Source organism: Palaemon carinicauda, chromosome 6, assembly GCF_036898095.1.
Source record: "Palaemon carinicauda isolate YSFRI2023 chromosome 6, ASM3689809v2, whole genome shotgun sequence".
NCBI classification, from domain to species: Eukaryota; Metazoa; Arthropoda; class Malacostraca; order Decapoda; family Palaemonidae; genus Palaemon; species Palaemon carinicauda.
Window position 1 is genome coordinate 113,904,628 of NC_090730.1, and position 24,617 is coordinate 113,929,244.

At 45.5% G+C, this 24,617-nt stretch overlaps 1 protein-coding gene across 1 annotated transcript in view; it reads right to left on the reverse strand.

Moving 5' to 3' along the window:
* LOC137642614 (uncharacterized) overlaps positions 1–24,617 on the reverse strand; it is a 51,192-nt gene that overhangs the window by 17,370 nt on the left and 9,205 nt on the right. The window contains exon 3 of the mRNA XM_068375321.1: positions 4,042–4,207. Within this exon, the coding sequence (XP_068231422.1) occupies positions 4,042–4,207 (166 nt within the window). The remainder of the gene's footprint in view (positions 1–4,041; positions 4,208–24,617) is intronic.

The window sequence follows — 24,617 nt, forward strand, 5'->3', positions numbered from 1 at the left end:
TTCGACGCTAGCGAAAACCTTCAAAGCCAGTCGTGGCTGACTGGATAATTTCAAGAAAAGGACTGGGATACACTCGGTTACGAGGCATGGGGAGGCAGCAAGTTCCGACGTGAAAGCCGCGGCGTACTTCGTCACAACCTTTGCCTCGATTATCGCCCAACATGGCTTCATCCCCCAACAAGTCTTCAACTGTGATGAAACTGGTCTTTTCTGGAAGAAGATGCCCAGGAGGACTTTCATCACGGCAGGGGAGAAGAGACTACTGGGCCATAAACCCATGAAGGACCGGTTAACTCTAGCCTTGTGTGCCAATGCCAGCGGTGACTGTAAGGTCCAGCCACTGCTGGTGTGCCACTCTGAAAACCCACATGCTTTCAAGAGCTAAAGGAACTTGAAAGAGAAACTGCAAGTAATGTGCCACGCTAATGCTAAGGCTTGGGTTACCCGGCATTTCTTCACAGAATGGGTTAATCTGTGCTTTGGTCTGGCAGACAAAAAATATTTGGTTGAGAAAAACCTGCCATTGAAATGTCTCTTGGTCCTCGACAATGCCCTTGGTCACCCTCCTGGTCTCAAAGATGACATTCTTGATGAATTCAGGTTCATCAAGTTCCTTTATCTCCCGCCCAACTCCACGCCACTCCTCCAGCCCATGGACCAACAAGTTATTTCCAACTTTAAAAAACTGTACACGATGCATTTGTTCAAGAATGCTTCGATATCACAGACAACACCAATCTCACCCTTCGGGAATTTTGGAAAGAACATTTCAACATCGTCCATTGTTTGAAAATTATAGACGATGCATGGCAGGGTGTCACAACACGAACTCTTTAATTCAGTGTGGAAGAAATTGCGGCCAGCTTCCGTTGCTGAGAGGGACTTTGAAGGGTTCGATACGACAGACATTGATGACCCCGAACCTGTTGTGATGGATGAAATCGTGTCTCTTGGAAAGTTCATGGGGCTGGAGGAAGACGTGAACGACCTTGTCGAGGAGCATCAGGAAGAGCTCATGACACAGGAATTGATCGAGCTCCAGGAGTTGCAGGATCTTGGTAGCGAGGAGGAGGTGGAAGACAAGGGCCGCCTTTCTACGGCAGAAATCAAAGGCATGTTAGCAAAGTGGCAGGAGTTTTCAAATTTTATGGAAAAAAGGCACCCAGACAAGTTAGTGAGTGGTCGTGCATTAGCTTTGTGTGACGACACTTGCGTGCGTCATTTTCACAACATATTGAAGGGGAGAAAAACGCAAACATCCCTACATAGGTTCCTTTGCGAAAGGCCGTCAAAAAGTGCAGGTGAAAACGAGGCAAAAAGAGCCAAGCCGGAAGAAGAAAAGTAAAAAAATTCAAATGAAAACAAAATGTAGAATTAAGTTAAGAGTAAGTGTGTGTACAATAAGCTAATTTCATTTAGGTTAACTTATATGTAAAGTTGAATTTCATTTAAGTTGAATTTAAAGTTAACCTAGGTTATGTTACGTAGTGTTACAAAAGTGTTGCGTACCGAACGAGTTGCTGTCAAGTCTCTCTCCTCCCCGTCCCCTCTCCCTCCTCCGCACACACTGCCATTAGCCGCTACCGTCTTCCTCGAAGGTAAGAACTCCATAACAATGTTACATTTCATAACCAGTTTATAGCCTTTGTTATTTTGTTAGCGTAGGATGTTGATTACAACAATTAAAAACATGTTTTCCTCTGTAATATACTGATTTTAGGGGTTTTTTCAGAAGGTGGGAACGGATTAATTTGTTTTCAGTTATTTTATATGGGAAAAATTCATCTGAGATACAAGGAAATTGAAATACGAGCTCGGTCCCGGAACGGATTAAACTCGTACCTCAAGGTATTACTGTACAGTACTGTACTTTCTTACCTAGGATCAAATTAAGTCTTAGGGTCTCATGAAGACACCCTTGTTATCAGAGGAATAGAAATTGGTTCATCAAACTGAACCTGTGAAGCCGAAGTTACAACTGGAGCAGTTCTGGAGGCTAATGCTACTTAGACAATATTGTATTCCAGATCCATACAATAGGAATCCCAAGGGGTAGCAATCTGAGCACATGCTGAACGCGTGTGTGCATGCGCATGTTAGAAGTGTCATCTGGCTTGCGAGTGTTCACTATGTGAGGGTGAAACTCGTTGCATGTACTCGTAAGAATAGGGGTACATGCATGTTGTTTGCTTGAGATGGCCTCTCGAGCGTACACCTCTAGACCAACCCCAAATGGAGGGGACGCTCTGATGAATGCGTGCAAGGTTTAGGCTGAGGGGTGGCTTGGGAGATGGTAAACAGATTTACCCATCTCAACAGGAGAATTCCCGGTAGGGGCAGGCACCTTAGGTGAGCACCCTGCTGTTGGTAGGTAAGTGTGTTTCGCCGGGATCTTATATGCCGTAGTGGTATAAGGAGGGGCCCACTGGTTTACAGGGGAAGGCCATGAGCACTACCCTGCTCACTCTGAAAAGACGGAACAAGCTGGCAACGAGTCGTAACAACGTTTACAAACAGTTCAAGATGGTGATCTCTCTAGTAAGGACAACCACGCCAGCCAGCAAGGGTGTCCTGAGGGAGCAAGCTCCGTTCCCTGAGAAGCCTCAGCTCGCAAGCTCATCTTGGGGGTGCACTAGCAAGGTTGTTACCCCTCGAAAGGGACAACCTGCAGGGCCTTAGAGACTGGAGGAACTCCTGAGGAAAAAACCCTTGGGGCATGGGGCCACAGAGAAGGGGCCCCTCTCCCAGCACAGGAAAGGGAAGGGCCAAGGCCAACCCTGCTAAGAGCCCAGATGGGTACTCCAGCTGTGCGCTTCAAAACCCCCCAGAACCCAAAAGTCCAATGGATGGCCAAAGCTCATGAACAGCATCAAGAGAGGACTTCTCAAGGATGGAATGCCCCACTGATTCACCCCGGGGAACCAACAGAGTTGTCTGGAAGTCCCGAACACATCCCTCTTACCCATACGTCCTCCAGAGGAGACCGAACTGGCAGAGGCTCGAGGGGGGGGGGGGGGGGGATTCTCGCAGAAGAAGAAAGTCTGCGTTTCTTGGCCTTCGAGGCAGAGCTCGAGGGCGAAGAGTCCCTCTTCGACTTCTTCCTCATCAGTTCTTGGCCTTCGAGGCAGAGCTCGAGGGCGAAGAGTCCCTCTTCGACTTCTTCCTCATCAGTCAGAACCGCTCCCACTGGGAGGATGGCCACTCCCATGATATTCTATGCAGGGAGACTTCTCCATGCAGGAGTGTCCTCTGCACCTAGGACAAAGCTGTTGAGGATCATGCCTGAGAAAACCTGCATGCTGCTCTCTCAAAAACAATGCAGTCACACCCGAAACAAAAAAAAGTCAGTACAGCTGTTGAACAGTAAACGGAAAGACATCGGAGTACATCTGCTCTCTACAAAGGCCAAATCAAAAGTGGTTAAGTAAGTGAGTGTGCAAGTGGTTCCCCCACTTCTACCACCTTGTTAAAAAATTTTATGGCTTGAACATTAGCTCATGCTGGATCTATCTACTATTTAAAAAATAAGGGTTTGTATTTGTGTCGGAACATTTATATATAGAAAATAACTTTAATGACAAACTATAACAAGGTACTGCCCTAGCCATGGATAGTGCATCAACCTTAATATTATCTATCTACCCTCAAAGGCGCATATCAGTTTTGGTCTGCATGCTCTGTAAGTGATGCAAGACACACTTACATGAAAAAAAGGAAGAGATGGACTGACAACCATGTTGCAATTTAAATGAGCACATCAAAAACCATCAAGTTTTAATTTACTTGAAAAAAAAAAAACAGTAATGTATTACAAAAACAAAACACATGTTTTTGGCTTTAAGAATCTTAATCCATTACAGGATGGACAGATGTCAACGTGTTTATAATGATGATAAATGATAATGATGATGATGACTGCTATCTTAAAAAATAAGTGGAGTAAGGAATTTCACAATAACTACTACTCTACTCTTTTTAGCATACCGTATTACAAAACTTGAATGAGAAGAAATAGAATGGAAGTCTCCCTGTAATACATACCTTGAGAAAGCTGTCCAGACCTGTCAGGAAGAAAAACTGCTGGGGTTTCAACATGGGACGAATTCTCATGTACATAGAGTTCATAGAAGTTTTTCCCAATGTTTATCATCTGTGATGTACCATTTTTAACTTTGACCTTGTTACCAACAAGGTCACATGGATTCAGCTGTAGAGAAAAAAAAACCCCAATTACTGTACACTAACAAGAAATGTTCAAGTTAAAAGTACCATTGCAATAATATAGATAATTAACAAGCTATTACAGTAATTATCAAAACTTTCATGCAATAAATCAACGATTTTTTATGATGTAGATGCAATATATAAGAAGGGATTGTAAATTTAACTTCTAATACTAACAGCATGAATACCAGTTTTCTTTTACTATACATTTCCATTTCTCACTGTAAAAATCCCCTTCATATATAACTTGATTAAATACACATTTGCCTATAACCGTTTCCATAATGTTTTAATTTCAATGTCTGAAAAAACATAATTTGGAAATAATTTGTATTTTTCCTAACATACAAACCAAGCCAAGACAATTTTAGTGAGGGATAATTACTCCATCCGCTAGTTGGCAGAAGGGGGGTGGGGTAGACTGGCTACCCCGCTCACTCACACCTGTCAGTTGAGTAACCACTTTTGCTTTCTGGCAGGACTTCTAAGAGTAAGTCACCCTATAAATAGCTCCAGGTTAGTATGTTAGGAAAAATACAAATTGTTTCCAAATTTGTTATTTGTTCCGACACAGATACAAACCTTTCGCTATTTATAGGGTGACTTACTCTTAGGAGGGAGGAAGTCCTACCAACTGGCCTTGTTTATGACCCGGGGTTCTCTCTAATTGATCTTTGATCTAATTAGTAGGAACCCTACCCTCGCTAAAATCAAAGTAGTTACAAGGTAATACAATGATAGCAGCCTGCAGAAGCTTGTGTGAGAGAGATTCGTGGCTTGTCTTTACGTAGGAACTCGAGGATAAGCATGAGTTCTAAGACATAGCCAATACCCTCCCTCAAGAGGTATTGGTGACGTTAACTAGTATCTATTAATACTCAGGACGCACAAGGGAAGTGAATCTTACTTGCAGAGGGGTGAGGTCAGCTATGCTGCGGTCTTGCGGAGCTGTTTCCCCCGTTTCCCCAGGGGGGAAGAAGCTGAAAGAAAGAAGGGAGCCAGACATTCTTTTCATTCACCTCAGACTAACCCAGGTAACCTCAGCCCTCAACCCTCTGCTATTTGTTCATCAAGGAGCCCGAGGCATTAGATCACTTGTTGTGCGACCACCACAGGACCAATGAAAAAGGTTTCCATGGTCCTGTAGATTACGTCTTTCAGGTAGTGGGCTGTGAAGGTCGTCTGACGCTTCCACACGCCCGCTTGCATTATCTGTGCCACAGAAAAATTCTTCTTGAACGCCATCTCATCCAATGGCTTAATAGGCATCCCCAACTTGCAGCAGCAAGCAGGGGCTACCTGTCCTATTGTTCTTCTTGGCTGACTATCTTAGGGTCCAAAGGTTCAACTCAGATCTGGCTTTCTATGAGAGAAGTGGGTAGAAGGAGGAGCCAATTTTACCTTAGGAATCGACATCATCATCTTAAGGTCTTAAGTGTTGTCGATTCTGTGGATTTGGGTTTCTTTATGCCCATCAAGGAGACAGCTCAATGGAAAATAGAGTCCTCAGATAATTTCATCTATTACTTCAATGACTCTTCCACTGAGAGGGAAAAGGGCTGGGTTCTTAAGAATGGAAATATTTCTTTGGGCTCGAGCCTCTAACTGGCTGATCTGCTTTACAAACTTTACTGTCACTGGAGTTGGTCCACAGGATGGCTGACTGGTGAGCCAGAAAGGTGACTGCCTTTGCCTCTGAAAGGATTAGATCAGTAGGCCTTTTTATTACCAGGTTTTGACAGATCGCAAGAAAATAGGTATAAAGAATGCCACTGCACATGACCAGTGGTCCTGCCAGGATGTAGCCTGGAGACTTGCCACGGCTAGTTTTCATGTTGGTAGACTCGGAAGCTGAGAAGGTCATTGGTTCAGACTCAAGGCTGTAACTGGGCATTAATAGGTTGAGGGGAAGGACTGGCTTACACAGGAGCATACAATCTCTTCTGACTAGAGTGCATGGGAAGGATCTTATTTGACCAACTAGTTCTGAAAGAATTACTTCTCCCAGAGACTTGTGTACCTGTATTCTCAATTGCTTCAAGAGCTAAGAGACAAGGAAAGTAAAGATGGATTTTAAGCCCTGGAGTACCCCAAATAGGCAGTCAATAGAGGTTTTGTCCAACTTGACCTGCACCCTAGAAGCTTCCCCCAAAGCTGTTCATTTGTCTGATAATGGCAAGAACTTTTCTAAAGGTTGATTCACACTCAGGCTTTTCTGCCTCTGGTGGAGCAGGACCAGAGTCCTGGGTAATTGGATTGAAGTCCCTCCGCTCATTTTCCCAAAAGTAGTACAGGAAAATCAGAATGATTGAGGGGTTGTTGAGGTTTGACTCGTTGCTTACGTAGTTCTAAAACAGAACTTGACTGGTAATCCAAATTAGAGGAGGCCATGGCCAAAGTGTTTCCTTACCTAGCAGCTGTGGAGGCACCCTTTGATTCTGAATGAGCCATGGGTGACTGATCGAATACCTGTACTGCTGGAGGGCTAGCGTGTTTACTCCGAGAGGACCTGTAGATCACGTTGTTCTTGGATTGCCTTTCTAAGGTTACATAATTCATTGTCAGATCGAGGTAATCATGATTAGGGGATAAATTACAAATAGGGGAGTTCTTTTGAGCAGGTACCGGGTTATGGTTAGGGATAAAGAACTGCCTCTCTGCTGGATATTCACATACTGTATATGCAAGTGCATGCACAAACATGAGCCTCCACCTTAGAAATCAGTTCTTCTTAAGGTACGAAAGCCTCCACCTTAGAAATCATTCCTTCTTACGTACAAATTTTGCAGTGTTCTCGAACATCACAAATTCTCTGAGGAGGCAATTCAATCACCTCTTCGGAGAATTCTTCTTCTGAAGAATGTGTACACGATGTGAGTGAGAATAACTATCCAACTCACAAGATTCATCAATAAGCACTGAATAAGAAAGCTGGGAGCTCTCTGTGATCTGCAAGTTGCATTAGTGAGTATACACGATTGAGTATCAATCTTATACTAGTGTTCATCTTTTAAAGTAGTGGGCATGCTTTGGGGTGTGTGCACAAGACTGAGGAGAAACCTCAAGAGCAAGCTCTTCTTCAGAAGCATAAGCATGCTCTGGGGTGCGCACATACATGTTCAAGAGGATCCACCTCAAGGCTAGCTGTTCTCAAAGAGCATAAATACGATCTGGAATGTGAGCGCAAGTGAGCGAGGATGAGGAACTACCTCAAAATAGTCTTCTTCTTCAGAGACAAGAATGTTTTGAGATGTGGCAGCAAGCTAAGAAAATTCAGCTGAAGATCTGCTTCATCAAAGGCATAAATCCACGCTTTGGTGAGCAGTCATGATCATGAGGCTAAACCTCAGATGAGTATTTTTCATCCAAAGGACAGATACGCTCTTCTGTACATGAACGTGCCTTAGATTGCACATGAGGAGGAGGATTAATCTCATCAGAGAACTCTACTACGGAAGAGTTGAGTGTGCTGTCAGGCACACGAGTCTTCATGACTTTCTGAAGGTTTGTCTTTACCTTTTCAGGAAGACTTCAAAGACCCAGCCTCAGAAAGGTGTGAGCAGGCTTTGTACTGTCAAGTGGAGACTGCACCATCGGGAACTAATGGCGTCATTTTCACACTTGTGTGAATGGGAGGTCACTGATTGGGCACAGAAGTGTTTCCTTTACATTTTCGAGATGGTGGCAGAAGCTAAAGACACTATTTATAAAGGAGAGGTCAAAACGGCCTTGGGAGGGGAATGGGAACTCTACCACTTCTTCCCTTTTCCATTCGTCATCATATCAGGGGGTGACAGAACTACTAAAAGCGAGGATCTGTTTTCAACTGCATCTATAGTAGTCTGGGCTAGGCTAGAGGGGGTCACATCAGGTACTGCTTTTGCTGCAGCAGACTGACTGATTGATTGATTAAAGTATTAGATATTTTCTGGCATCATAACAGCATAGGTCATTGTTGCAAACAAATTAGTTAACGATTATTATAAATATCTTATTTAAACCATGCTTAAATCTTATTAAACATGTTAGTTTCCACAAGAAACTTAATAAGGTAATCCACATTGCACTATGAAAATGGCACAATCTCTTGGTCAAGAAACTCGGACACTCAATCATTATATGCTTAACAGCCAATGGAACCAAGTAATTTCCAGGGAATAGCTGTCAATCGAGTGTGACCAATTCTCAATCAGAATAACACCACTTCTCTTGACCTTTGCATGTCAAAATATGTCCATGTGCAAGATTCATACAGTCTCACAATGGCTTCATACAACCAAATAGAAATTGTTTTCTTAGATATTTTCTTTTTGAGGCAGCCTGTGCTCAAAAATAAGTTTGGAATTTTAGTTTTAAGAGAGGCTGTTTTCTTCTGATACTTTCTGACTGCTCTTATTGAACAGAGTTACAGATTATCCAGATCATCAGTTACCTCTACGTTGAAGAGAAAATTTCTCAAAATTTATAATGATTCTCGGAATGAGACAAAAAGTGAGAAGCCTGTCTCAGAGATAGGTCTCCACCGAGTCTGCGAGAATCAACCAATTGTCTAGATAGCAAAAGAGACAAACGCCACAGGAATGGGCCCAGGTTGATACCAGGGTGAACATTCTTGTAACTACTTTAGGGGTTGTGGACAGGCCATAGCACAGCACCTGGAACTGGTATATCCACATGTGAAGGATGAAACGAAAAAAAAGGGTGGACTGTAAAAGACTGGGGACTCGTCTAAGACCTCTTGGAGAGCATCTTTCTCCAACATGATCTGGACTTTGGCCTGAAGAGCCTTTTTCTTTGCTGATCCCTTCATTTAGGAACTTAACATCACTGGATGTCAGGTTAGAGGAGGGAGAGAGTGAGTGTGTACTGCACGTGGTATCTTGTTTGGAGGACAGAAACAGACCAAGGTTCAGTCCAGTGAAACATGCACCTCTGCTGCCTACTCGGTAAGCATCCTCCCACCGGTGGACTGGCTTTGAATCTTAGCACAAAAAGGCTGTTTGGGCCCCTGCTTCTTGGAAGCAGCCTGATTTAAGGCTTGAGGCCCCTTCCTATATCCCAGGCGTTTCATTAATGAAGATTGCTGCAGTGATGCTATCGAGGAGTAAGGGCGACAAGTCACTGCCCGATGAAGGAGGAAGACTTGGCTCGGCTTCCTCCACCTCTCGGCACCTGTCTTGATGTCCTTCACATTGAAGAGGGAGGGGCCGTCCATCTAGGAGTTGCGAAGCTTCATAGCTTTCCTCCTAGGTAACTGCTTCTGGAATTTTGAGATGACTGCATCCCATCTTCTCAAAACCCAGTTGACCCACTGGTTGAGAACACTGTGGGTAAGGAATTCCACCGTCCAGGCGCCTGAAGGAAAAAAGGCTGACATTGCCTTCTTCTGGTTGGTGGGAAATTCTTCATTCGTAAAGAGGTATCCAATAGACCCCAAGTAGTCCAACCATGAAACTACAGGTACTTGTAAAGAGCACTTTGCAACCCGCTCCATGTTGGCGGCATCGACCATATTGAAATCCAGTAAAAAAGAATCTAGTTTGTCCAGCAGGATATTCTGGGTGAAAGGCTGAATTGCTGGGTCCAGCGGAAGGGGTGACAGATCATCATCTACAATCTCGTAGTACTTCCTCATCGTAGGTACCGCAGAGGAAGCAAACGGGATGAGTTCTCTGACCTGAGGGGCTGTGAGACTCCTGCCACTTTAACATAAGCCCTTTTCTTGCCAACCTTGACCTTCTCTAGACCAAGAAAAGGACACCTTAGCCTTGGTGGGCATGGGAGTGTCATAAAAAGAGGTCCAGGACAGTGTCCTTTCCCTCAGCAGGAATCTGATCCGGTTCTCCCAGGGAGTTGATCTAGGAGATGCAAAACAGAACCTGGAGAAAGATAAGATCCAAGTTTTCCTGCACCAAGAGAGAAATCTTCGGACTGGCAGATACAGGCAGCATCGTCAACTGATCTGTGATCAGAGACTTGAGACTTCAAAGGACGGCAGCTATGCTCCAGTCTTATGGAGACAGGCCTGCAATGTGAAAGACCCTTTTTCGGATATGGTTGCTTGGATCTGGAATCCCAGTTCTTCAGAATGGTCTTCGTAGCCTCCCTCTTTCGCAGCCGTATGTTAAAATCAACAAGAAGAGAAGAGGCCTCCTTCCTCAAAAGGTTCCATGGACCGAATGTCCTTGGAAGGTATGGGAAGAGGAAATGGAACTTCCGCAAGTAGAGCAAGAGGTTCGCGCCGATCCCACTCTATTGGGGGAAGCCAATGGTTGTCTGTAAAAGAAAGATCTTGATCCTCTGCTAGTCTTGGATGGAGAGTCTCCTGGAGGGAGTAGACGCTTGGTAACCTCATTTCATCTTCTGGGGGTTACTCTATCGCATGAATATGTTAGAGGAGCTCGCCCAGACCATTCATCAGCGAGCTCTCACTAGCATGTAGTGTCTAGGTTCACTCTCACATGAAAAGAACATGAACACTCGCCAGTGCTCCCAGAGGAGGTTGGCGAGTTGTCTAGCATGCTCTTAAGAGGAGCACGAGCACATATGGGGGCAAGCAAGGCTGAGAAAGACTTTCCTGAGTGCTGATGCACAGCAGGAAAAACTGGCTTTTCCAGTTAGGGGAGGAAAGCCCTAGACGGGGGTCTCGAAGGGCACGGTCTAACAAAACTCTATGAACTTCGATGTCCCTATGGGGATGATGATGAGAGGCAGCGGCGAGAGGAGGTCAGGAGGCATCACCATCTGTGGCATTAACCCTGAAGACGTTCGACGAGTTGACTCTCCAGGAAGGCTACAGTCTACAGCAAATACTCAACTGTGACAAAACTGAGCTCTTTTGGAAAAAAAAATGCCTCGTTGGACATACATCATGGCAGAAGAGAAGAAGCGTATGAAGGAAGGCTTACCCTTGCATTTTGTGCAAAGGCCCATGGCGATTGTAAGGTGAAGCCTCAGCTGGTGTATCACTCTGAGACTCCTCGAGCCTTCAAGACCTACAAAGTGATTTAGGATTAACTTCTGGTGATATGGAGGGCTAATGCAAAGGCCTGGGTAACAAGACTCTTGCTCACCGGATGGATAAATGTTTGATTTGGCACGACTGTGAAAAAGTATTTGGAAGAGTAGTGCCTCCCTCTGAAATGCCTGCTGGTTTTGGACAATGCCCCTGTTGTGATATGCCTCCGAATCATCGATCAAGCTTGGCAGGAGGTTTCAAAGTGCACCTTGAACTTTTCATGGAATAAGCTGTGGCCTCATGAAATCTCAGCACGAGACTTCAAGGGATTCGACATGGGCTAAGGCGAAGCCGAATCAGTTGACAATCCTGAACCTGTTGCGAAACCTGAGGTTGGCGAGATCGTTAGACTCGGGAATGCCATGGGTCTGGAAGTTGATGGGGAAAACATCAATGAGCTTCTCGAGGAGCACCAAAATGAGCTTACGACAGACGACTTGATGGAGTTGGAGGCCATGCAAGTGAACGTCGTTTAGGTACAGTCCTCTGGCGGCAACAAGGAGGAGAATGACCCTCTGACAAAGGCAGAAATTAAGGAGGGTCTAGCTTGCTACCATAAAACAGTGGCTCTAGTAGAAAAGACACACCCAGAAAAAGTTGTCACAGGTCGTGCTCTTGAGTACATAAATAACGTTTGCCTGAGTCATTTCAGAAACATTTTAAGAAGCTAGCAGAAACAACCTTCCTTGGATAGTTAATTTTTAAAGAGGCTTTTTGTAGCACCTGATGAGGAAGCACAAAGTGATCCATAAAACAGAAATGTGGAAGTGATGAAGAAAATGATTTGTATATTACTGGAAATTTAAAAAATACAAGGTGTAAAGAAAAAAATAATTCAAAATAGAAAAAGGCAAAAAAAAAAAAACTAATTTTAAGTTTTTCGTAAAGACAAGTGTTAATGTTTTCTGCCATTTGTTACTGTACATAATGTGTTTGGTGAAGTCTAGTATTCACATTTCCTTCCACTTGTTAATGTTTTCTGCCGTTTGTGCTCCTCTGCCACCCAGCCACTGTCGCTTTCGGACATCATCTCACTCCAAAGGTAAGGTTCCACATTTTTGTTACTTAATTTTCCTTTTATTATTGCATTATTGTACTGTAAGTACAGCATTAACAGTTAGGTTACGTATTGAATGATACAAAATGGGTTTTTTATGATGAAACAAAGTTTTATGAATACTTACCTGGCAGTTATATATAGATACAGTGAACCCTCGTTTATCGCGGTAGATAGGTTCCAGTCGCGGCCGCGATAGGTGAAAATCCGCGAAGTAGTGACACCATATTTACCTATTTATTCAACATGTATATTCAGACTTTTAAAACCTTCCCTTGTACGTAGTACTGTTAACAAACTACCCTTTAATGTACAGAACACTTAATGCATGTACTACAGTACCCTAAACTAAAACAGGCACAAATATTAAAGGTGATTTTATATCATGCATTTCCTAAACATGCTAAAAAGCCCGATAAAAAATGGCAACCAATGTTTTGTTTACATTTATCTCTGATCATAATGTAGAAACAAACTGGAGGTAGAGCTTTGCTTATTACCCATACATATATCCCATACTTTTCCCTTAGAACTACATCACATCTTCCTACTTTAGATATATATATATATATATATATATATATATATATATATATATATATATATATATATATATATATATATATATATATATATATATATATATATGTGTGTGTGTGTGTGTATGTATATATATATTTATATGTATACACATATACATACCTACATATATACATAAATACATGCATACATATATATATATATATATATATATATATATATATATATATATATATATATATATATATATATGTATTACTGTATATATATGGGTTATGGAAAAAATCCGCGAAGTGGTGAATCCGCGATGGTCGAACCGCGAAGTAGCGAGGGTTCACTGTAGCTGTAGTCTCTGACTTTCGGCAGAATTTTTCAAAAATCGCGGCAACCGCCTTATGGTGGTTGTGCGGTAAGGTGGTTAACAACCCTTACAGGGTGGTACTTGGAATCATACCCGTTTTCTGTTCTTCAGATCATCTATGCCCGACCTGTCTCCTGAGGGGAGGTGGGTGGGCCTTAGAATATATATATAACTGCCCGTTAAGTATTCATAAAACTTTGTTTCATCATAAAAACTCCACTTTTATGAATAGAACTTACCTGGCAGTTATATATATATAGTATAGCTGATTCACACACTTGGAGGAGGGTGACAGACAGTAAACATAGTTGGGGAAACAACAAAAAGTTGTAGGAGAAAAAACACCTTGATTCCTTACCTGCTAAGATAGCTGACTTCAAAGATTCCTGTCTCTATAGCCGCTTTCCCTTAGGAGTGTCAGCCAGGAGTGGACCTGTCATGCTGAAACAACTCAATCGAGTCTGTCAACGGGGTGAGACCAACAATCTGACTAGACTTCAGAACTACCTTCGACCATTATATTAAAAACTGCAACCTTACTAAAACTAACCAACTAACCTTGCAGAATAGATATAAATTATCTATCTAGACTGAGGTGACTGTACCACAAGTCGACGTCCTCAGACAACCATTAAAAACACCAACCCGCACACAGGTATACAAAAACTAAGGTTGAGGAGAGGTAGTAACTCCTTTGCCTAATACAGAAGCCGTAGCTAAGTATGGGCCCTAGGTATAGCACTTCTCATAATCCACTCTCACCTCTCTGAGGTAATGAGAGGCGAACACAGAGTTGCTTCTCCAGAACGTTGCATCCATAATTTGCCTGACCGACACGTTCTTGCGATACGCAAGCGAAGTGGCAATGGCTCTCACTTCGTGAGCTTGCACTTTTAAAAGGCCGAAGTGCTCTCCCTCACACAAGAGGTGCGCTTCTCTTATAACTTCCCTCAGGAAAAAAGACAAAGCGTTCTTAGAAAGGGGCTTTTGCGGATTTTTCACCGAGCACCATAAGGAGCTAGAAGAGCCTCTCACATTCTTAGTGTGAAACATGTTATTTTCATTAGTAAAATAAATTTTTGAATATACTTACCCGATGATCATGTAGCTGTCAACTCTGTTGCCCGACAGAAATCTACGGTCGGGATACGCCAGCGATCGCTATACAGGTGGGGGTGTACACAACAGCGCCATCTGTGAGCAGGTACTCAAGTACTTCTTGTCAACAAGAACTCAATTTTCTCCTCGGTCCACTGGTTCTCTATGGGGAGGAAGGGTGGGTCCTTAAATTCATGATCATCGGGTAAGTATATTCAAAAATTTATTTTACTAATGAAAATAACATTTTTCAATATTAATCTTACCCGATGATCATGTAGCTGATTCACACCCAGGGTGGTGGGTGGAGACCAGCATACATGTTAACAAAGAAGCTAAGTATCCCGTATTTCATTTTATTAGTTATTCAAAAATAACATAAAATAAATAAGTACCTGGTAAGGAAGACGACTTGAACCATTACTCTGCCTTTATTAAGTACGTCTTCCTTACTGAGCGTAGCGGTCCTCTTAGGATGCTGAACGACTCTTAGGTGCTGAAGTATAAAGGGCTGCAACCCATACTAAAGGACCTCATCACAACCTTTAACCTCGGCGCTTCTCAAGAAAGAATTGACCACCCGCCAAATCAACAAGGATGTGGAAGGCTTCTTAGCCGACCGTACAACCCATAAAAAGTATTCAAGAGAAAGGTTAAAAAGGTTATGGGATTATGGGAATGTAGTGGCTGAGCCCCCACCTACTACTGCATTCGTTGCTACGAATGGTCCCAGGGTGTAGCAGTTCTTGTAAAGAGACTGGACATCTTTGAGATAGAATGATGCGAACACTGACTTGCTTCTCCAATAGGTTGCATCCATAACACTCTGCAGAGAACGGTTCTGTTTGAAGGCCACTGAAGTAGCCACAGCTCTCACTTCATGTGTCCTTACCTTCAGCAAAGCAAGGTCTTCTTCCTTCAGATGAGAATGTGCTTCCCTAATCAGAAGCCTGCTTTAGTAAGAAACTGAGTTCTTAGACATTGGAAGAGAAGGCTTCTTGATAGCACACCATAAGGCTTCTGATTGTCCTCGTAAAGGTTATGACCTTTTTAGATAGTACCACGTCTAGATTCCAGCCTGGAGTGGACAACCGACGTTCCTTTGAGGTCTCAAAAGACCTAAGGAGGTCCTGTAGATCTTTGTTGGTGGAAAGATCCAAGCCTCTGTGGCGGAAAACCGCTGCCAACATACTTCTGTAACCCTTGATCGTAGGAGCTGAAAGGGATCTTACGTTCCTTAGATGTAACAGGAAGTCAGCAATCTGGGTTACAGTGGTACTGGTTGAGGAAACTGCATTGGCCTTGTACCAGCTTCGGAAGACTTCCCATTTAGACTGATAGACTCTGAGAGAGGATGTCCTCCTTGCTCTGGCAATCGCTCTGGCTGCCTCCTTCGAAAAGCCTCTAGCTCTTGAGAGTCTTTCGATAGTCTGAAGGCAGTCAGACGAAGAGCGTGGAGGTTTGGGTGTACCTTCTTTACGTGAGGTTGACGTAGAAGGTCCACTCCTAGAGGAAGAGTCCTGGGAATGTCGACCAGCCATTGCAGTACCTCTATGAACCATTCTCTCGCGGGCCAGAGGGGAGCAACCAACGTCAGCCGTGTCCCTTTGCGAGAGGCGAACTTCTGAAGTACCCTGTTGACAATCTTGAACGGCGGGAATGCATACAGGTCGAGATGGGACCAATCCAGCAGAAAAGCATCCACGTGAACTGCTGCTGGGTCTGGAATCGGAGAACAATACAACGGGAGCCTCTAGGTTATCGAGGTAGCGAACAGATCTATGGTTGGCTGACCACACAGGGCCCAAAGTCTGCTGCAAACATTCTTGTGAAGGGTCCACTCTGTGGGGATGACCTGACCCTTCCGGCTGAGGCGATCTGCCATGACATTCATATCGCCCTGAATGAACCTCGTTACCAGCGTGAGCTTTCGATCTTTTGACCAGATGAGGAGGTCCCTTGCGATCTAGAACAACTTCCTCGAATGAGTCCCTCCCTGCTTGGAGATGTAAGCCAAGGCTGTGGTGTTGTCGGAGTCCACCTCCACCACCTTGTTAAGCTGGAGGGACTTGAAGTTTATCAAGGCCAGATGAACCGCCAACAGCTCCTTGCAATTGATGTGAAGTGTCCTTTGCTCCTGATTCCATGTTCCCAAGCATTCCTGTCCGTCCAAAGTCGCACCCCAGCCCGTGTCTGATGCGTCCGAGAAGAGACGGCGGTCGGGTTTCTGAACAGCCAAAGGTAGACCTTCCTTGAGAAGAAAGCTGTTCTTTCACCACGTTAGAGTAGACCTCATCTCTTCGGAAACAGGAACTGAGACCGTCTCTAGCGTCATGTCCTTTATCCAGTGAGCAGCTAGATGATACTGAAGGGGGCGGAGGTGGAGTCTCCCTAACTCGATGAACAGGGCCAGCGATGAAAGTGTCCCTGTTAGACTCATCCACTACCTGACTGAGCATCGGTTCCTTCTCAGCATGCTCTGGATGCATTCTAGGGCTTGGTAGATCCTTGGGGCCGACGGAAAAGCCCGAAAAGCTCGACTCTGAAGCTCCATACCCAGGTAGACAATGGTCTGGGATGGGACGAGCTGGGACTCCTCTAAATTGACCAGGAGGCCCAGTTCCTTGGTCAGATCCATAGTCCATCTGAGATTCTCCAGACAGCGACGACTTGTGGGAGCTCTTAAAAGCCAGTCGTCTGACGGAGCCGGACACAAGATCATGGTACTGCTGCACAGTCTGTGAACTGTCAACATGGGGAAGCGAGGAAGTACAGCGACAACCCGAAACTGTCTAGACTGTCTGGGTAGTACAGACAACTCCTTATCGGGTTGCTGAGGTTGCCGCACTGCGTCACAACAAGTCACCTCTGCTGGTTGTTGAACGTCTTCCCAGTGACACACTGACTCCGTAAACAAAAATCCTCTAACAAGGACTAAGCTTGGACTGCATGTCTTGCAACAAAGCTCAAGGTCTATGGGAGCAGGTGTGGCAACAGACGGGGTTAGCGACTGAAGCGGAACCATTACCCTCCCTGGAAGCATGTTATGCTTAAATAAAAGTCCATAGGAGGCTAAGCAGCTTAAGGCTCCTCTCGAAATGACAGAGTCCTCAAGGGAATATCAGAAGGAGGGAGAATAGCACTTTCTCATCTACAGGAACCATATCCGAGAAAAGCTAAGTTCTCTCAGTGAGGGTTTCACTGGTGCAAAAGCAGCAGACCAGAAGGCAACGTTATGAAACTGCTTGACAGTCTTGTGAGTTGGCAACAACCAAAGATGTGTGATTGAGGAGCATGCGGTAAGGTATGCAGAGCATGCTGTAAGGTATGCAGAGCATGCTGTAAGGTATGCAGAGCATGCTGTAAGGTATGCAGAGCATGCTGTATGCAGAGCATGCTGTAAGGAATGCAGAGCATGTTGTAAGGTATGCAGAGCATGCTGTAAGGAATGCAGAGCATGCTGTAAGGTATGCAGAGCATGCTGTAAGGTATGCAGAGCATGCTGTAAGGTATGCAGAGGATGCTGTATGCAGAGCATGCTGTAAGGTATGCAGAGCATGCTGTAAGGTATGCAGAGCATGCTGTAAGGTATGCAGAGCATGCTGTAAGGTATGCAGAGCATGCTGTAAGGTATGCAGAGCATGCTATATGTAGAGCATGCTGTAAGGTATGCAGAGCATGTTGCATGGCATGCGGCTTATGCTGCATGGGATGAGGCTCATGCTGCATGGGATGAGGCTCATTAGCATGAGGCTCCTGCCTCATGGGTTGAGGAGGTTGCCGCATAGCATGAGGCTCCTGCCTCATGGGTTGAGGAGGATGCCGCATAGCATGAGGCTCCTGCCTCATGGGTTGAGGAGGATGCCGCATAGCATGAGGTTCCTGCCTCATGGGTTGAGGAGGATGCCGCATAGCATGAGGCTCCTGCCGCATAGCATGAGGCTCCTGCCTCATGGGTTGAGGAGGTTGCCGCATAGCATGAGGCTCCTGCCTCATGGGTTGAGGAGGATGCCGCATAGCATGAGGCTCCTGCCTCATGGGTTGAGGAGGTTGCCGCATAGTGCTGGAACCCGGTAACTCCCGATGCGGCAGCTCACGCATGAAAGCAGGAGGCGCAGCAAGAACATGCGTCTGGCAGGGTGGACTGCGCATCGGAGGTGGAGCTCTCACAGGTGGAGGGTGGGAGCAGGCAGCCGCAGTATCTGCTGAGCGCACAACCTCGGCGGGTTGTAGGTTAACAGGCTGCATTGTCAACCTTCCAGCATGATACTCCTGTATGAAGGAGCAAGCTGAGACTGTATAGTCTGCAGCATGGACCACTAGGGTCTATGAAAGACAACAACAAACGGAGCTACTGTCCGTTGTGACTGAGGGTCTAAAACAGCTGGTGCGGCAACAGACGGAGTTACTGCCTGTTGCGGTACCACCTTGCCTCTCTGGGAGGTGTGCAGTTGTCGTACTGCAGCAAGTCCGAACTGACCCAGTGGCTACACCTAGGCCGTTGGACTTGCGCGGAAGGGACCGACTTGCACTTAAAAGCTGCAAGATTTGGTCCATGGTTTCTGCGAGAAACCTCTTCCGCAGACGAGGAATAAATGGGCTCTCTCGTCTTTGTGTGGGTGGGGTGATCACGTCGGCAACGTGTGTAGATACACCCGAAACCACGGAGGGAAACGTCTGTTCGTCGATCAAGGCCTGATGAACCCATAAGTCCTTCGACATTACTTCTCCCCTGGGCTTGGGAGCTTGTAAGAGGTCCCAGACTAGGCGAACAACTGGCACGAACAGACGAACCCTCGAACGCAACACTGTAACACTTTGCGCTTATCACTTTATCACTTTTGATTTTCTGTTTGCACTTATTTCACTGAACTCGAAACTTTAAGTGGTTTGTACCTGAAACACGCAATCCTATCCTTCATTAAAAGTTAGTAATTGCGAAAACAGTATTACAATGTAACAGAAAAAACATAATGAAAGATAAAGAATTCAGTGGCTGGAAAAGAGACTAAACACTAGATCAAATAAACTACGTTTAAAATCTCTCACCGCATAAAGTCTGGGAACAAGAATAAAACTCTAGAAACGTTTTACCTTCTTCCCCTAAAGAGACTAGGGAGAAGAGCAAAAACGATAACAACGTTACCCGCTTGAACGAAACGTTTATCCTCCTCTCTCTCTCTCTCTCTCTCTTGACTTAGAACCTGAGAGATGAGCCCAATTATATATATCGTTAAAACATATTATTTGTTAAAGGAAAAAAACTGAAAGATTTCCCAAATAAAAAGTTCCTTTATTAGAATTAAAACCATTTAAGCTAAGAAAGAATGAACAAAACGCTAGAATCGGTTTACTCTTACTGCAACGTGAAACCGTGAATACTCTCTCTCTATCGTAACGATAGAGCGCAAGTTGAACGTTCTGAACGTCAACAACTGCGGAGACAAAACAAAACGTTAGTTCAACTTTGAAAACAGTACGAGACTATCAAAGAAATTCTTTCAAAAACATTAAAATTAAAATAGCATAAAATCTTAACAGGAAAAACGATATGACGGGCTCAATGTTAATTAACTTCGGTTCCAAGTAATGACCGCCTACTATTAGGAAAGGTCGCATATAAACAAACATAAAAATTAATTTTATAAGTTTATAATAAAAGGAAGTTAATCGAAGAGGCCTATAAAAGGCGGAGAGATATAAAATAAACCTATAACTTTGTTAAGCAAAATTAAGAAAGAGAGTCTATACTCTCTTCGACACCAACACTTCCGTCTAAGGGAAGGGTCGGCCATTTAAAAGTGAAAGAGAGTTCATACTCTCTTCGTCACCATAATTAAATCAAATTAATTCCAAAAGCTTGCTAAGCTAATGAAAAAGCTTCCTGAATAGCGAAGGCTAAACTCTAGAGCAAATACATCACCAAATCGTGAACAATAACTCCAGAATCAACAGCGTATCCAAGTAGGTCTAGCCGGTGGCACGACAGAGGAAAAATTGAGTTCTTGTTGACAAGAAGTACTTGAGTACCTGCTCACAGATGGCGCTGTTGTGTACACCCCCACCTGTATAGCGATCGCTGGCGTATCCCGACCGTAGATTTCTGTCGGGCAACAGAGTTGACAGCTACATGATCATCGAGTAAGATTAATATTGAAAAAAGTAAGCTTTAAGGGCTCTAACTGGACAGAGGAGGCTCTCTTGCTCTTGACCAACTAGATTAGTGAGGGTAGGGACCTCAAAAGTCCTTGGCCAGGGCTTTGAAGGGTTCTCGTTCTTGGCGAGGAAATCCATTCTTAAGGCACAAACCGCTCCATTCTGATTGAAGCTTACTTGTTTTTCAATCGCAAGGACCTCACTGACCCTTTTAGCTGTGCTAGGGCCATTAGGAAGAGGATTTTCTTCATTACCTCTCTAAGAGAAGCTTGGGAGATGGGTTCGAATCTCTTGGTGCAAAGAAACTTCAGAACCACATCCAGGTTCCAAGAAGGGGGCTTTAACTGAACCTGTTTGGTTGTCTCAAAAGACTTCACGAGGTCTTGCAAGTCCTTATTCTGAGACAAATCTAAGCCTCTATGCCGACAGACAGTAGAGAGCATGCTTCTGTAACCTTTGATTGTGGACACTGCCAGCTTAGCATCCTGTCTGAGGTATAATAAAAAATCCGCAATCTGGCTCACAGAGGTAGTGGATGAGGAAACCTTGTGCTGCCTACACCAAGCTCTAAAAGTCTCCCACTTGGATTGGTAGACTCTCTGTGAAGAGACCCTCCTCGCTCTAGCGATAGCTTTCGCAGCTTGCGCCGAAAATCCTCTCGCTCTGACAAGCTTCTCGATAGTCTGAAGGCAGTCAGTTTGAGAGCGAATGGGTTTTGATGATACCTCTCGAAGTGGGGTTGTTTGAGCAGCTTTGGACTTGCAGGAAGGCTTCTTGAGAAGTCCATCAACATGTCTACCGTAAACCATTCTCTCGTTGCCAGAATGGAGCTACTAGGATCATTTGTCACGAATCGAGAAGGGCGAACTTCCTGACGACCAGATTGATGATCTTGAACGGGGGAAAGGCATATGTGTCTATCCCCGTCCAATCCATTAAAAAGGCGTCCACCGCTAATGCCTCCTTGTCCGGAACTAGGGAGCAATAGTTGGGGATCCTCTTGTTCAGGTTGGAGGTGAAAAGATCTATTAAGGGTCTCCCCCACAGCCTCCAGAGACTCTGACAGACCTGTTGGTTGAAGGTCCATTCTGTGGGAAGAACCTGCACTCTCCTGCTGAGCATGTCTGCCCTCACATTCCTCTGTCCCTGTACAAATCTCGTCAGCAGATCTACCTTGTTCTCCTTCGACCAAAGAAGGAGCTCCCTTGCTGTTTCGAACAGAGACAGAGAGTGAGTCCCCCCTTGCTTCCTGATGTACGCTAGAGCTGTGGTGTTGTCTGAATTGACCTCCACAATCTTCCCTGACACCGAGTCTTTGAAGGCCTTTAGCCCTAGAAGAATGGCCATCGACTCCTTGTTGTTGATGTGCCATCCCAACTGACCTTCTTCCCAAGAGCCTGAGACCTCCTTGCTTCCTAGTGTTTCTCCGCAACCTGACTCTGACGCGTCTGAAAACAACACTATCTGGGTTTTTCTTGTACAGGGAGATCCCTTCCCCTAACAAAGCTGGATCTAGCCACCATATCAGATGATCCTTGACCTCTGCTGGAATAGGGAAGGAAAAGGAGTCTTCCTGTTCCACACCTTTGACAGAAAGTGCTGTAGAGGCCTTAGATGGAGTCTCCCTAGCGAGACAAACTGTTCGAGTGAGGAGAGAGTTCCCAGCAAACTCATCCACTCCTTCGCTGAGCACCTCTTCTTGTCCAGGAATCTTCGGACCTTCTCGAGGCACTTGGTCTGTCTTTCCTGAGAGGGAGAAGCCTGAAAAAGAACTGAATTCAGAACTATCCCCAAATACAGAATACAGTAGTCTGATTTGGCTCAGTCTGATATTTCTCCCTGTTGATGACCAGGCCCAGTTCTTGAGCCATCATAAAAGTCTTTCGTAGGTCCTCCAGACATTTTTCCTTCGATCGTGAACGTATTAGCCAATTGTCCAGATAAAAAGATACCCTTATCCCCTCTTGATGCAGCCAGCCTGCCATATTCGCCATTATCCTGGTGAAGACTTGAGGATCCGTGCTGAGACCGAAGCAAAGCGCCCTGAACTGAAAGCACTTGCCCTGGATCACAAATCTCACTCAGGTACTTCCTCGAAGCCGGATGGATGGGGACATGAAAATACATGTCTTGCAAATCGAGAGACACCATCCAGTCCCCTGGACGTACTGATGCAAGCACAGACTGGGTCGTCTCCATGGAGAACTTCGTCTTCTCCACGAAGACGTTCAGAGAGCTGACATCCAGGACGGGTCTCCATCCACCCGAGTTCTTGGGTACCAGAAACTGGCGATTGTAAAAGCCTGGGGAGGATAGATCCAGAACCGGTTCTATCGCTCCCTTGTCTAGCATCTGGTCGACCGGATCCAGAAGAGCCTTCCGTTTCCCCGGTTCTGTGTACTGTGCTACTAAGGCTAGAGGAGTCTCTGAGAGAGGAGGCTTCTTCAGAAGGGGGATCTTGTATCCTTCCTTGATGACTGAGAGGGACCAGGTGTCCGCCCCTCTTCTCTTCCAAGACTGCCAAAAACGTGACAGTCTTGCCCCTATTGTTGTCTGGAGGACTTGTACTTTATTTCTTGGAGCGAGCTCTGAACGAACCTCTGTTCGTCCTTGCTCCTGACTCTTGCCTTCTTCCTCTAAAGTCAGGTCTTGAAGGAGCCCTGCCTCGAAAGGGCTGCAGGAATTTCCTTTCCTCCCGCTTCGAAGTGGAAGGAGCGACAGTCAAGGGCTTACGAGCTGAGCGCGATAAGAGGTCTAGGATGGCTTTTTGTGCAAGAGAAAGCGTAACGTCTCTCACAAGGGCCTCAGGAAAAAGATGTTGCGACAGGGGGGGGGGGGGGGGGGCGTAAAGTAGCTCAGACTTCTGTGCAACAGTCACAGATCTCGAAGCAAAGGAGCAAAGCAGGGCCCTCTTCAAGATTCCTGCTGAAAACAGCGAAGCCCCATCCCTAAAAGCCTTGTCCATACAGGACATAATACTCGTTAGGTCTCGTGTTCCTTCCATTTGCTCAGTCTTCCTGGCCAGAGTCCCTAGAGACCAGTCCAAAAAGCTAAAAACCTCAAAGGCTCTAAAAATCCCTTTGACAAGGTGATCCAGTTCCGACATCGACCACATAACTTTGGCCGAGTTGAGAGCATGCCTTCTGGCAGAGTCCATGATGCCAGAGAAATCACCCTGGGAGGAGGCAGGCACTCCCAGATTCAGAGGTTCCCTAGTCTCATACCACATGCCAACATTCGAAGCAAGACGAGCTGGTGGAAAAGAGAAGGAAGTCTTAACCGCTTGCCTCCGTTCTTTCATCCAATCATCAATTTTCGTGAGAGCTTTCTTTGCAGAAATAGAAAGTTTCATCTTGATGAAGGCCGACTGTTTCTTGGCCTTCTTCCTGCTAAATTGAGATTGGGGAGAACGCGGAGCAGAAGGTTGGAACTCCTCCCCATACAGTTCAAGGAGGGAGCGAGAGAGAACCTTGTACAGTAGTCGCCAGCAGCGTCAGCAGTTCTGTCTTCGTCATCTGAGACATCCTTGAGATCCTGATCCACCTCTACGACATCCTTCATTCGAGAAGAAGGCTCCCAAGAATCTGACAAAGGAAAATCGTAGGATTCGTCCTGAAGGAGAGGGTTGCAAGCAGCCTGACCCCGAGAACCGCTTCCGTCCTGGCGCCGAGCGTAGGTGTTGTCCTGGCGCCGGGAAGAGGAAGCATCCTGGCGCTGAGCGATAGAAGAGTCCTTGACACGGTAGGAGGAAGAGTCCTGGCAGTGAGAGGAGGCGGCGTCCTGGCGGTGAGAGGAGGAGGCGTCCTGGCGGTGAGAGGAGGAGGCATCCTGACGGTGAGAGGAGGAGGCGTCCTTACGTCGAGAGCTGCTATCGTCCTGGCAGCGAGAAGCAGTATCGTCCTGAAGAAGCAAGCTGGGATCGTCCTGGTGCCGAGAGCGAGAGGCAGAGTCGTCCTGTCGTCGAGAACGAGAGGCGGAAGCGTCCTGGTGTCGAGAGAGAGGGCTGAAATCGTCCTGGCGACGAGAGGAAGCTTCGTCCTGGAGAAGCATGCTAGCATCGTCTTGGCGTCGAGAGAGAGAGAGGCGGCATCGTCCTGGCGCCGAGAGCAAGAGGCAGAATCGTCCTCGCCAAGCAGAAGAGGAAGCAGTGCGGTGTCGTGTCT